The following is a 13,745-nucleotide window of genomic DNA, read 5'->3' on the forward strand; positions in this document are numbered from 1 at the left end:
TGGTGGAAATTTTGGCAACTCTGTCATCTGTGGTAATGTGAAGAGAAGAAATGGACCTAGTGAACTCAATGAGCGAGGTAAGGAAATTTCAAGGCAGGAATAATGAATGTGTCACTTGGCTTCTCTTCTTGCCTATGGAAGAATGGCTTCTGGGCAGAAATCAAGTAGAGATCACTGTCAGGTAAACTTCTAAAGATGAGGTCAAGAACATGACTGTAAAGTCCTTTGTTAAGATCTCAGAAAGAGGGCTTCCCTGGTGGCGCAGTGGTTGAGAATCTGCCTGCCAATGCAGGGGACACGGGTTCGAGCCCTGGTCTGGGAAGATCCCACATGCCGCGGAGCAACTAAGCCCGTGAGCCACAACTACTGAGCCTGCGTGTCTGGAGCCTGTGCCCCGCAACAAGAGAGGCCGCGACAGTGAAAGGCCCATGCACCGCGATGAAGAGTGGCCCCTGCTTGCCACAACTGGAGAAAGCCCTCGCACAGAAATGACGACCCAACACAGCCAAAAATTAAAAAAAAAAAAAAAAAAAAGATCTCAGAAAGATTTAAGGGTTTCACAAGAAATTCAAAATAGAGAAGAGTTTCTCATGAAGACATTTGTGGTTGTGGCTTTTGTCTGGAAGAGTAAACCCCAAGAAGATTCATAGAAAACCCACACAATTTTAAGAGAACTGTTTTGAGGAAAGTACCTCCAGCTTAAATGAAAAGGGACAGAAAAAGTACAACATGAAAAGAGAGTCTGGAACCCAATCTCTTCACAAGCAGGAAAGAAACGAGGAAGGGTACTTACTTGCAATTCAGTTTTCTTGTGGAAAAGAAAGAAAAGATTCGGAGGCAGAAACCAAGAGTCCAGAAGGTGGAAGTGAGAGCCTTGGTGAACAATTCACAGGCTGTAGGATTGATCCCTGAACGAGGAAGTGGCAACACACGCCTAACTGGATTTCCGAATTACTATGGACCAGTGACTCATGCGTATTCCCAGTTGCCAACTTTTTGAACAGGAGCATCTATAATGGTTTTTCTACGGCTGGCCCATCATTATATGTTCTCCATGTGTGGAGATAACTTGTATCTTTAGTTCACATATCTTTGGGTCCAGAGGAATAGCACTCGATGGTACCCAAAGAATCAGATCTGAGGAGGCTCATCTATACCTAGGCTTGCTTTGAAGGACGAGACAATGGACTTCAAGCTGATGTCATAATGGGATGAAATTTGGGAGTCTTAGAGGAAGGGATGAACTAGGAAGAGTGTAAATTGTTACCAGAGAGGGAATATGGCAGATCTTATTTTGCAAGATGGCCAGAACAACATTTCCCATCCCAGATGCTTTTCTTACAGTGTGATGTTAATGTCTTCCCATCATGAGGTTGGGCTGTATGTTCTTTCCCCTTAAATCCGGGTGGGCTCGTGACTAAGGCAGAAGGGCCCCTATGTTACTTCCAAACCTGAGTTGTAAAAGGCAACACAGCTTCTATCTGGTCTTTGCGGGTGCTTGCTCTTGGGACCTCCAGAATCGTGGGAGATAAAATCACTGTTATTGTATCAAGCCACTAAATTTGGGGGTATTTGGTTATGCAGCGATAGATAACTGACACAACTGGAATGACAAACAAATATATGAAGAGATCATTCATTCAACAAACATATTGAGAATTTACTCTGTGCTAGGCACTCTTCTAGGTGCTGGGGATACATAACAGACTAAAATCTCTGCCCTCATGGGGCATACATTCTAGTGGGGAGAAATAGAGTGTAATCAAGAAAACAGGAGATATAGACTGTTAGATAATGATGAATGCTAAGGAGAAAATGCAAAGAAAGGTACTAGCAAAGCACAGCAAAAGTGGGTGAATGAATTGCAATTTTAAAAAAGAGGGAACAGGGACTTCCTTGGTGGTGCAGTGGTTAAGAATCTGCCTGCCAATGCAGGGGACACAGGCTCAAGCCCTGGTCCGGGAAGATCACACATGCTGTGGAGCAACTAAGCCCGTGTGCCACAACTACTGAGGCTGCGCTCTGGAGCCCGCGAGCCACAACTAATGAGCCCGCATGCCACAGCTGCTGAGGCCCATGCGCCTGGAGCCAGTGCTCTGCAACGAGAGGCCACCGCAATGAGAAGCCTGCGCACCGCAATGAAGAGTAGCTCCCGCTCGCCGCAACTAGAGAAAGCCCACGTGCAGCAACAAAGACCCAACGCAGCCAAAAATAAATAAATTCATAAAAAATAAATAAATAAAAAGAGTGAACAAGGAAGGGCTCGAAAAGGTGATTTTTTTTTTTTGGGCCACACAGTGCGGCATGTGGGATCTTAGTTCCCTGACAAAGGATCGAACCCTTGCCCCCTGCAGGGGAAGCTCGGAGTCTTAACCACTAGACTTCCAGGGAAGTCCCTGATTTTTGAGTAAAGACCTCAAGCAAATAAGGGAGTGAGTGATCCATGCATTTCTCTGTGGGAAGAAGATTCCTTGTAGAGGGAGCCACAAGTACCAGGGCCCTAGGAGGGGTGGAGAGCGTGTCTACAGTTTAAGGAGGACAATGAGGCCAGGGTGGCTTAGTGGTTGGCCTTAGGGGAGGTTACAGGATATGAGGTCAAAGAGATAATGTGGTGGGTGGATACTGCCTTCTAGGCCAGTGTAAGGGCTTCTTTTATTCTGAGGGGATTAGGAAGCCACTGGAAGGTTTTGAGCACAGAAGTGACATAACCTTAGTTAAGTTTTAACAAGACTGTTTCAGCTGCTGTTTTGAGAAAGGACAAGGGACGAACAGGGAGACCAGTTATGATGCTGTTGCAATAATCTAGAACACCGCAAATGATGACTCAGACCAATAACAGAGGAGTAAAGGATGACCCCAAAATTTTGAACTGCGTGACAAAACTGGAAGGATAGAGTTGACATTTACTGTGATGGGGAGACTAAGAGGATCAGGTTTGGGGTGAAATATAAGGAACTTGATTTAGATATGTGAATTCCAAGGGTCTTTTAGACATCTGAGGTGTCCAGTGTCTGCAGTACAGGAGGGAGGTCTGGGCTGGAGATACAAATTTGGGGGTCAACAGTGAGTGTCTGATATTGAAAGCTGTGAGACTGAAGTTATTTAACCATTTAAAATGAGGGTTGAATGGAGAACAGTATGGAGGTTCCTTAAAAAACTAAAAATAGAATTACCATATGACACAGCAATCCCACTACTGGGCATATACCCAGAGAAAACCATAATTCAAAAAGACACGTGCACCCCAATGTTCATTGCAGCACTATTTACAATAGCCAGGTCATGCAACCTAAATGCCCATTGACAGATGAATGGATAAAGATGTGGTACATATATACAATGGAATATTACTCAGCCATAAAAAGGAACAAAATTGGGTCATTTGTAGAGACATGGATGGACCTAGAGACTGTCACACAGAGTGAAGTAAGTCAGAAAGAGAAAAACAAGTATCATATATTAATGCATATATATGGAATCTAGAAAAATGGTACAGATGAACCAGTTTGCAGGGCAGAAACAGAGACACAGATATAGAGAACAAAGGTATGGACACCAAGGGGGAAAAGTGGGGGTGAGTGGTGATGGTGGTGGGATGAACTGGGAGATTGGGATTGACATATATACACTAATATGTATATAACAGATAACTAATAAGAACCTGCTGTATAAAAAATTTTTATAAATAAAAAATAAAATAAAATGAGGGTTGAGTCTAGAGTTGACCCCAAGGCCAAAGTGCCTTCTGGAATGCTATGCTGCTTCTCCATATCTCCTTTGCCATTATGAACTTGGACCATTCTGGAATACAGTTGGCCCTCTGTACACGCGGGTTCCACAACCAGATTAAACCAGCCACGGTTTGAAGACTCCAGAAAGTTCCAGAAAGGCAAAACTTGAATTTGTCGCCCGCCATCAACTATTTACATTGTATTTACAACTATTTACACTGCATTAGATATTATAAGTAATCTAGAGATGATTTAAAGTACATGGGAAGGTTATAAGCAAACACTACACCATTTTATATAAGGAACTTGAGCATCTGCAGATTTTGGTATCTCTTGGGGTCCTGGAACCAACCTCCTGCAGATACTGAGGGACCACTGAACTGCCACACAGCAGGAGTGGTGAAGGGATCAGAGCCTGAAGCCCAGATGGCCTAGATTCATATGCCACTTCCCTATCCCCTTTACACAACTGTTGAGGAGTTAACGAATTAATATATGAGAGTGGCTTGTACATAGAAAATGCTCATAAAATGCACATTATTTATCAACCAAGGGTGACTTCCTTAGCCCAATGCCAGCTGATCCAAATGTCAAGCTCATACTATGGATGTTTCCTTCAATCAAAAAGTTACCTAGGACTTCCCTGGTGGCGCAGTGGTTAGGAATCCACCTGCCAGTACAGGGGACACGGGTTCGAGCCCTGGGCTGGGAAGATCCCACATGCTGCGGAGCAGCTAAGCCCGTGCGCCACAACTACTGAGCCTGTGTGCTGCAACTACTGAAGCCTGTGCACCTAGAGCCCGTGCTCTGCAACAAGAGAAGCCACCGCAATGAGAAGCCCGCACACCGCAACAAAGAGTAGCCTCCGCTCGCCCCAACTAGAGAAAGCCCGCGCACAGCAATGAAGACCCAAAGCAGCCAAAAATAAATAAATAAATTTAAAAAAAAAAGTTATCTAGTCAGATAGGGCCTATTTATCTCCCCTTAGCACCTCAACACAAACACTGAAATTCACTATTTTATGTACCAAACCCAAAGGTTACAAAATGTGAACAAAATAACGTGCTTGGCTATTTTTTCAAAAGATATTCTTATCAACTCCGTTTAAAAACCCACACAATAGTGAGTCACAAAACGACTAAGAAGCTATTTTAACCATCTTTGTCTTCAGGATCATTTCTCTTCTGCTCCTCTGATTCTCAGATCCTCCTTCCTGTTTGGCCATCTTCCTTGTAGCCAAGACCTACTTTTAAAATATTTTGGAACTTATTTTAATATCCATAATTCACAGAATGAAGGCAGTCACAAGTTTCTATACAATAGCAAGCCTTAGACTCTAAAAATAGAAATAGCAAACATCTTCCCCCTAGAGACAGTACAAGTAGGAGACATGCCCTAGCCGGCAGAAAGTCCTTCAAACCTCCGAATTCTGAATTTTCAAAACGATGAGTACATCTGAAGGGGTAAAGCAGCATCTTATCACATTCATGGGGAAAGAGTGGGGCATGCAAATAACACGACAGAACCTGTGCCTCTGCAGAGTTTACCTTCTGGATAGAGAGGAAAGAAACAATACACATTCATGAGATGGAGAAACAAAACTGGCAATAGAAGCCAATAAATATCATTAACTGTATAGGCATAAATGTATATAAACTTGGTAAAAAATAAATCAACAATTATCTGCACGGTGGGATTACAGGTGATTTTGGCTTCCTTTCACCTGTATTGTCTAAAATTGTTAACAGGAATACATTATATTTTTTGGAACAAGGAAAAAGTTGATTTAGTCCAAATGTGCTCAAGAGTAGTGGCTAAGGGCATGGACTCTGGAGCCTGGACACCTGCTCTTCCACTAACTGGCCAGGTGACCTTGGGCAAGTGACCTAACCTCTCCACATCCCACACCCTGACCTGCTGGAAAAAAAAAAAGATGATCGTACCATCTTAGAGAACAAAATCGTAAATGTAAAGGCCTTGGCATAGGTTGGCACACAGTAAATGCTGCAGAAACGCTTGGTCTTATTACATGAGCTGGTAGGTAAGGTTTCATCAACTGCAGTACCTAAGATAATGTTCATGAGATGGGTTGAACTTGAGCAAAAATTTTCAAGGTCAGGGAAAAGATATTTGCGATACGGTAACCACCTGAGAACCGAAGAGACTGAACATGACAAAGCTCAACCCCTTGAACAAGCAAACAGTGACAGGAGAACCAACTGGAGCATCAAGACTGACACAATAGGAAAGGTTTATTTTAAAAACAGCAACTCCTAATTGGCTGCAGGAAAGATCACGTACCACATGCGAACACCTCTGGCTCTTGGTCTTCACCCACCCCTTTGTTTTCCACAAAAAGAAGAGACTCAAAGAAGATTCCTTCTGAATGTGTATCACCATTTATTGTACTTTGCGTTAGGAACTGAACAGAGGACATTGTCTGTGGAGCGGGGAAGAAAGGAAAAGAAAAAGAAAGTATGTTTTTGTAGACTTAATTTCTTCAAAACACTTTATGGTTTCAAATCCTTCTTTACCCCAAAGGAGATTCAAGAATCCGAGTATGGTAAGTAGGGAGCAGTAATACAAAAAATCTTATGTTTATGTGCGTGTGTGTGGGTGTGTTTTTCTTCGTGTGTGTTTTTACAAGCAGACGTACTTCCACATTTCTTGCACCCCTTTTTTGCTTTGGTAAGGCCAAGCCCCACAGGACACATCATACAAACGACCCCTGCCTTGAACTCACAGACTCAAGGGTTGAGGAATTTATTTACCCTCGCAGGATGACTATAAAGGTTTCCAACTGTCACATAGCATTAAAAAAAACCCAACCCCCTCCCAAACCGTAAGATGCGAAATCCTGATACACTTAAACACTTCCTTTGCTGCAGCTGTTCCTCAGATTCCTAATCGTGGACTTACTACCAGGACCAGAGCAACAGGATTCTCTTCATTTTGTTTAGAATAAAAAAAAATTTTAAGGGACATTTCAAAATAATAAAAAAAAAAAACTGAAATTCAAATTCTGAAAATATCTTGCCTTTTTTATTAATCATGTCATCTAACACCAATTAAAAAAACAAATATGTGAATATGATATAAAAATACGATCCCAGGATTAACACTTTGTTGCAGGCACAGTTATCTCACAGAATATATGTTTGGAGGGCCAGGGAAAAGAGTTTATTTTTGTTTTTGCTTCTCTTAAAAAAAATCCACAGCAGTGCAAGTAGGATCAGGATGGGGCCGGCGGGGGGCGGGGGGAAGATTCTTAGCAGCAAAATGTCCAAGGTTCCCTAATCACAATCAAAATCAATGGATACTGGATTTAGGAAAAAAAAAAAAAAAAAAAGATGAAGGGGATGCTGCCCAGACCCATTCGTCATCAATCACTAAAAGACTTCCGTAGCAAAAGCCCCAAATTGTGACGTATGAAGGACGTGCTCTATTACACAAGCAATCATAAAACGTATCCCTCAAGCTTTTGACCACGTCTGTCACTTAAATATATGTACAGGAATTGGGCTCCTCTTCTTATTCATGTCCTTTCAGGTCTCCACTGTTTGGTCACTCTGGGTGGGCTCTTGGTGTATTTTGCCACTTCTGGCCTCCAACACGTGAACAGCATTTGCACCACCGATGCTGCTCCTGCCTGCCTCGCCGGCCTTGGCTGTTTCTCGCAGAGGGTGGGCAAGGGGGATGGTTTAATGATCATTGTTCTGTTTCTCTCTCATCCAGGCATGAATCTGTTCTTTCAGTTCTGGCACTGAGAAAAGAAAGGAAAGAATTAATACCCCAGATGGGAGGGCTCTTCCTGAGACATGACGCTTATAGTTCTGTATAAAAGGAAAGAAAAGGCCATTCATTCCCTCACTGAACTGAATTCAGGCTGAAGAAGAAATAGGACATGAAAAGTAAGAACTGGAATTCTGTAGTGAAAAAGAGCAAAGAATGTTTTGTGTTTTGCCCATTAAGTGTCAGAAACCATGTAGTGTCTGGATTTGTTAAATTTCCCCCTTCTGACTACTCTCTGATACACGATTTTGGCCTCACTGCTCAGTACAGGTGTAGGCACTGCAGTTCGAGCCATGCCCTCCTCTACCTGGTTCCAGCATGCTCTCTGTCAGCGTCTGTCGGTTGAAGGGGTCCGTGGGGGAGTTCAGCAAGTGCCGCAGGATGATGGAGCGGTCCATGATGGTGCCAGAGGGCAGCCGCACGGGGTCAGTCATCAGGGTGTCCATCAGAGGGTCTACAGAGACAAAGCAAAGCAAACTCTGATCTAACAATAGAGCCTAAAACTGAAAAAGAAAACAAAGTCCCTCCTATCAGTGAAAAATATAACCATAGAAACAGCAACCAAATGGCCCCTACCAGGCCCCCAAGTTTAGAAGGAAATCAGCATTAGATAAAGGCATATACTTCGCCTTCTGTAGAGGGGAAGCACCATTTTGTCAGCTACTGCTGGGAGGAAAGAATAGACAAAAAAGACAGCAGGACAGACACAGTGGCAGGCCCTCCCGGGCTGTATGGCGAAGATGGCACGCTAGAATCAACCCTTCCTCTTAGGACTTCTCAGAATTCTTTGAAAACATGAGTTCCCACTTGCAAAGGCAAGGTTGACCTTAGAATCTTCAGGGTTGTTATCTGGTTTGAAATCAGGCTAAGGACTTTTTTCTCTTGTAATTTATAATATGAACTAAAGGTAGATAAATAGAATTTCAATTTCTGACCAAGTGTCTCAAAAAGCAATGAGAGGGGCTTCCCTGGTGGCGCAGTGGTTAAGAATCTGCCTGCCAATGCAGGGGACACGGGTTCGAGCCCTGGTCCGGGAAGATCCCACATGCCGCGGAGCAACTAAGCCCGTGCACCACAACTACTGAGCCTGTGCTCTACAGCCCGCGAGCCACAACTACCGAGCCCACGTGCCACAACTACTGAAGCCTGCATGCCTAGAGCCCGTGCTCCACAACAAGAGAAGCCACCGCAATGAGAAGCCCATGCACCACAACGAAGAGTAGCCCCCGCTCGCCGTAACTAGAGAAAGCCCACGCACAGCAACGAAGACCCAAGGCAGCCAAAAATAAAATAAATAACATAAATTGAAAAAAAAAAAAAAAAGCAATGAGAGCACAGAACGTCCTCTTCTAATATTACATGTTTCAAGTTAACTCAAATCAAAGAATTCCACATGAAAAAAGCGGGCCCACTCGCCTCTGAACTCGTCTGGGGCGTCACTGTAGTCGATTTCTGCACGCGCGTTCTTGGCCACGATCTCCTCCACCTTCTCAGCCAGAAGTTTAAACTTCTCTATCGCTATTGTGGATTTGATCCCCGCCTTCCGCATCTTCGAAATAACTTCTTCAAACAATTCTTTGCTGTAGGATCTCTGAAAATAAGGAAAGACACTGTGAGACGTAAATATATTTTAAGTGGAAAAAAGCAAGCTGCAGAAAATACCCAAAGCATCATATGTTTTCTAACAGCCCTAAAATCATAATGTACATATATAAATACTTTGACATGGCTATAAATACATAAAGATTGGGCTAATACACACCAAACTGTACAAGGCCTCTGGAAAGGGCTTCAGAATTGAGGCAAATGAGGGGAATTTTAAAAATATTTAATTACTTTTATAGCAAACATGCATTTCTCTTAAAATTTAAATATTAAAAAGAGAAGGAAATATTAAAAAGAGAAGGACTGAATGTCTACTTCAGTCCTTGCCAGGCACTGAGCCCTAGCAGCCTATGAGAGGAGGTGGAAATTTCAGTTCTTTTCCCTAAAGGTAAACATGGTGAAAACAACCCAATATAGTTCATAATCAACAAGCGCGTTCTCCCATTCCCTGTCAATCCTTATTTAAGATCTCTTAGTTCAATGCTGTTAAATGTCAGGGGCTCTACTGATGGGAGCGACAGGGTTTATGCCTGTGAGAGTGGGAGGGCTGGTCTACAGGGCAAGCGCCCACCACAGACCCAGGCAAACCTGGGCTTCAATCCTGGCTTTACCATCTACCTGCTGTGTGGTCTTAGGCAAAGCTCTAACTTTCCTGAGTCCCAGTTTCCTCAGGTGTAAAATGGGGGTAGTAACACCTACCCCACAGGTGCCTAATTCATATAAATCACTGCCATTTCAAAATATCAAAGTATATCGTATTTTGCATTTAGGGCAAAAACAGTGGCCGCTTGTCACTTTAGTGACAGTGATGCAAATGGAGGAGGGGAATGACTAAATCTGAAACTCTGAATGATGGGACCATAATCTGTGACCTGTGATTTCCAAACGAGGATTCACGTGAACATCATGGGATGAACTCATCTCAGTACTTGTGTTCCCTTAGAAGGCCGGATTGAAGGTCCTCAATCTTTCTTCTGTCTTTTTTTTTTTTTAAATTTTATTTATTTATTTATGGCTGTGTTGGGTCTTCGTTTCTGTGCGAGGGCTTTCTCTAATTGCGGCAAGTGGGGGCCACTCTTCATCGCGGTGTGCGGGCCTCTCACCATCGCGGCCTCTCTTGTTGCGGAGCACAGGCCCCAGACGCGCAGACTCAGTAATTGTGGCTCACAGGCCTAGTTGCTCCGCGGCATGTGGGATCTTCCCAGACCAGGGCTCGAACCCGTGTCCCCTGCATTGGCAGGCAGATTCTCAACCACTGCGCCACCAGGGAAGCCCCCTTCTGTCCTTTTTTAACTTCAGTTTGTAAATAAGTGCACATGCTCATTTTCTCTCTCCACACACAGCCACGCCCCTATTTAATCCATGCAACTCAGGGGAAAAGAGAGAAGAGGACAAAAAGCCAGCAGGGCGCTTGGGCCTGGCAATCATCCTTTAAAATAATTTGAAAAGTTCAGAGAGCCTCGGTTATAGTTTTCTGAAACTAAATTACTACATTAGGTCAACAGATACTTTATTTGGTGTCTACTTATTATGAGCTAGGTAAGCTGCAGTCCCCGTCCCTTTGGGAAGAGGCACAGGGGATAAATGGCCAAAGGGTTATGGTGAGATGTTGGAAGGGCAAAAACGCACAGGGTGGGTGCTGCTATCCACGCTACTGAGACGATGCACCTTGAACTTCTCTGTGTAAACAAGTAGTCGTTCTTAGCCCATTTCCTATTCTCGAAAATATCATCCACTCTATTTCTCAAAATATGATTGAGTTTTTAACCAACTGACTTCTGCCTGCTGTTAAGTCAACTTCTTAGAGCAGTGGAGTGAGCATTATCAGAAGTCAAAGGGTAGAGACTTCCCTGGTGGCGCAGTGTTTAAGAATCTGCCTCCCAGTGCAGGGGACACGGGTTTGATCCCTGGTCCGGGAAGATCCTACATGCTGCGGAGCAACTAGGCCCGTGAGCCACAATTACTGAGCCTGCGCTCTAGAGCCCACGTGCCACAACTACTGAAGCCCACCTGCCTAGAGCCCATGCTCCGCAACAAGAGAAGCCACCGCAACGAGAAACCTGCACACTGCAACAAAGAGTAGCCCCCGCTCGCCGCAACTAGAGAAAGCCTGTGAGTAGCAACCAAGACCCAGCACAGCCAAAAAAAAAAAAGAAAAAAGAAATCAAAGGGTACTTATGATAAGGGGACATGGCACTCAGTTTCAAAGAGCAGTGGTGTCAACGAATTGACCAAATACAGATTACTGAGCTGCTGCTTCAAGTTCAGTGTGGATGGGGTCAGAGAGGAAGCAAAGATGTTGCATTTTTTTTGGCTGTGCTGGGTCTTGGTTGTTGTGTGCGGGCTTTCTCTAGTTGCGGCGAGTGGGGGCTATGCTTTGTTGCAGCGCGCGGACTTATTGCGGTGGTTTCTCTCTTGTTGTGGAGCACGGGCTCCAGTAGTTGCAGCACGTGGGGCCCAGAGCGCGCGGGCTTAAGTAGTTGCGGTGCATGGGCTCAGCAGTTGCAGCGTGCGAGCTCTAGAGAGCACAGGCTCAGTAGTTGTGGCTCGTGGGCTCTAGAATGTGGGCTCAGTAGTTGTGGCGCCTGGGCTTAGTTGCTCCGCAGCATGTGGGATCTTCCCAGACCAGGGCTCGAACCCATGTCCCCTGCATTGGCAGGCGGATTCTTAACCACTGCGCCACCAGGGAAGCCCAGGCTGATTCTTAACTACTGGACCACCAGGGAAGTCCCAAGATGTTGTTCTTGACCTCAAGGATCTTACAGAATGGCTACAGAAATTAAACATAAAAATATCTGCAAATCATATATCTGATAAAGGTCTAGTATCCAGAATATATAAAGAACTCACACAGAATATATAAACAACAAAACAGAAAGAATCCAATTTAAAAAATGGATAGGGGCTTCCCTGGTGGTGCAGTAGTTAAGAATCCACCTGCAAATGCAGAGGACACGGGTTTGAGCCCTGGTCCAGGAAGATTCCCACATGCCGTGGAGCAACTAATAAGCCCGTGCGCCACAACTACTGAAGCCCGCGAGCCTAGAGCCCGTGCTCCGCAACGAGAGAAGCCACTGCAATGAGAAGCCCACGCACTGCAACAAAAAGTAGCCCCCGCTCGATGCAACTAAAGAAAGCCCGCGTGCAGCAATGAAGACCTAATGCAGCCAAAAATAAATAAATAAAAATAAATAAATAAAAAATAAAATAAAATAAAAAATGGATGAAGGGGAATTCTTTGGTGGTCCAGTGGTTAGGACTCGTGCTTTCACTACCGAGGGCCTGGGTTGAATCCCTGGTCAGGGAACTAAAATCCCACAAAGCTGCTTGGTGCGGCCAAAAAAAAAAAAAAAAAAAAAAAAAGATGAAGGATCGAACAGACATTTCTTCAAAAAAGATATACAAATGGCCAGCAAGTACACGAAAAGATGTTCAACAGCATTTGTCATTAGGGAAATGCAAATCAAAACCACAGTGAAATACCACTTTACTCCCACTAGGGTGGCTATTTAAAAATAAAAATACAAAACAGAAAATAGCAAGTGTTGGCAAGGATGTGGAAAAATTAGAACCCTCGTACACTGCTGGTGGGAATGTTAAACATAGAATTACCATATGACTCAGAAATTCTACTCCTAAGTATATCCCAAAGAATTGAAAATAGGTATTCAAACACTTTTACATGAACGTTCACAGGATACTATTTATAACAGCCAAAAGGTGGAAACAATTCAAATGTCCATCAATGGATGAATGAATAAACAAACCATGGTATAGCCATATAATGAAACATTGAGCCATAAAAAGGAATCAGGTACTGATATATGCTATAACATGGATGAACCTGGAAAGCATGCTATGTGAAAGAAGCCAGACACAAAAGGTTATACACTGTATGATTCCATTTACATGAAATATTCAGAATAGGCTAATAGATAAATGTAAAAATAGGTAAAATAAAGACAGAAAGCAGTTTAGTGGTTGCCAGGAGCTGGGGGGAGGAGGAAGGGACAGTGACTGCTTAATGGGTACGGGACTTCCTTGTGGGGGTGAAAAGAGGTGATGGTTGTACAAGACTGTGAATGTACTAAATGTCACCGAATCACACACTTCAACATGGTTAATTTTATGTTATGTGAATTTCACCTCAAAAAAAAAAAAAAAAAAAAAAAGGAAGGCTGCGGGACTTCCCTGGTGGCGCAGTGGTTAAGAATCCGCCTGCCAATGCAGGGGACACGGGTTCGAGGCCTGGTCTGGGAAGATCCCACCTGCTGTGGAGCAACTAAGCCCGTGCGCCACAACTGCTGAACCTGCGCTCTAGAGCCCGTGAGCCACAACTACTGAGCCCATGTGCCACAACTACTGAAGCCCACGTGCCTAGAGCCCGTGCTCCGCAACAAGAGAAGCCACTGCAATGAGAAGCCCGCGCACCGCAACGAAGAGTAGCCCCCGCTCGCCGCAACTAGAGAAAGCCCGCGCGCAGCAACGAAGACCCGACGCAGCCAAATAAATTAAAAAAAAAAAAAAAAAAGGAACGCTGCATAGGAGAAGTGAGATTTCACATGGGCTCTTTTTTTTAATTTTTATGGCTGCGTCGGGTCTTAGTTGCGGCATGAG

General features: G+C 44.1%; 1 protein-coding gene across 3 annotated transcripts in view; it reads right to left on the reverse strand.

Moving 5' to 3' along the window:
- Positions 1-7,062: 7,062 nt before the first annotated feature.
- The window catches only part of UBE4B (ubiquitination factor E4B), a 110,364-nt gene continuing 103,681 nt past the window's right edge, over positions 7,063-13,745 (reverse strand). For all 3 annotated transcript variants that reach the window (XM_061184999.1, XM_061184998.1, XM_061184997.1), the window contains 3 exons: positions 8,940-9,114; positions 7,831-7,977; positions 7,063-7,494 (listed from right to left, as the gene is read on the reverse strand). In XM_061184999.1, coding sequence (XP_061040982.1) covers positions 7,433-7,494; positions 7,831-7,977; positions 8,940-9,114 — 384 coding nt within the window. In that variant the 3' untranslated portion in view covers positions 7,063-7,432. The remainder of the gene's footprint in view (positions 7,495-7,830; positions 7,978-8,939; positions 9,115-13,745) is intronic.

This window comes from Eubalaena glacialis, chromosome 3 (genome assembly GCF_028564815.1).
Source record: "Eubalaena glacialis isolate mEubGla1 chromosome 3, mEubGla1.1.hap2.+ XY, whole genome shotgun sequence".
NCBI lineage: Eukaryota > Metazoa > Chordata > Mammalia > Artiodactyla > Balaenidae > Eubalaena > Eubalaena glacialis.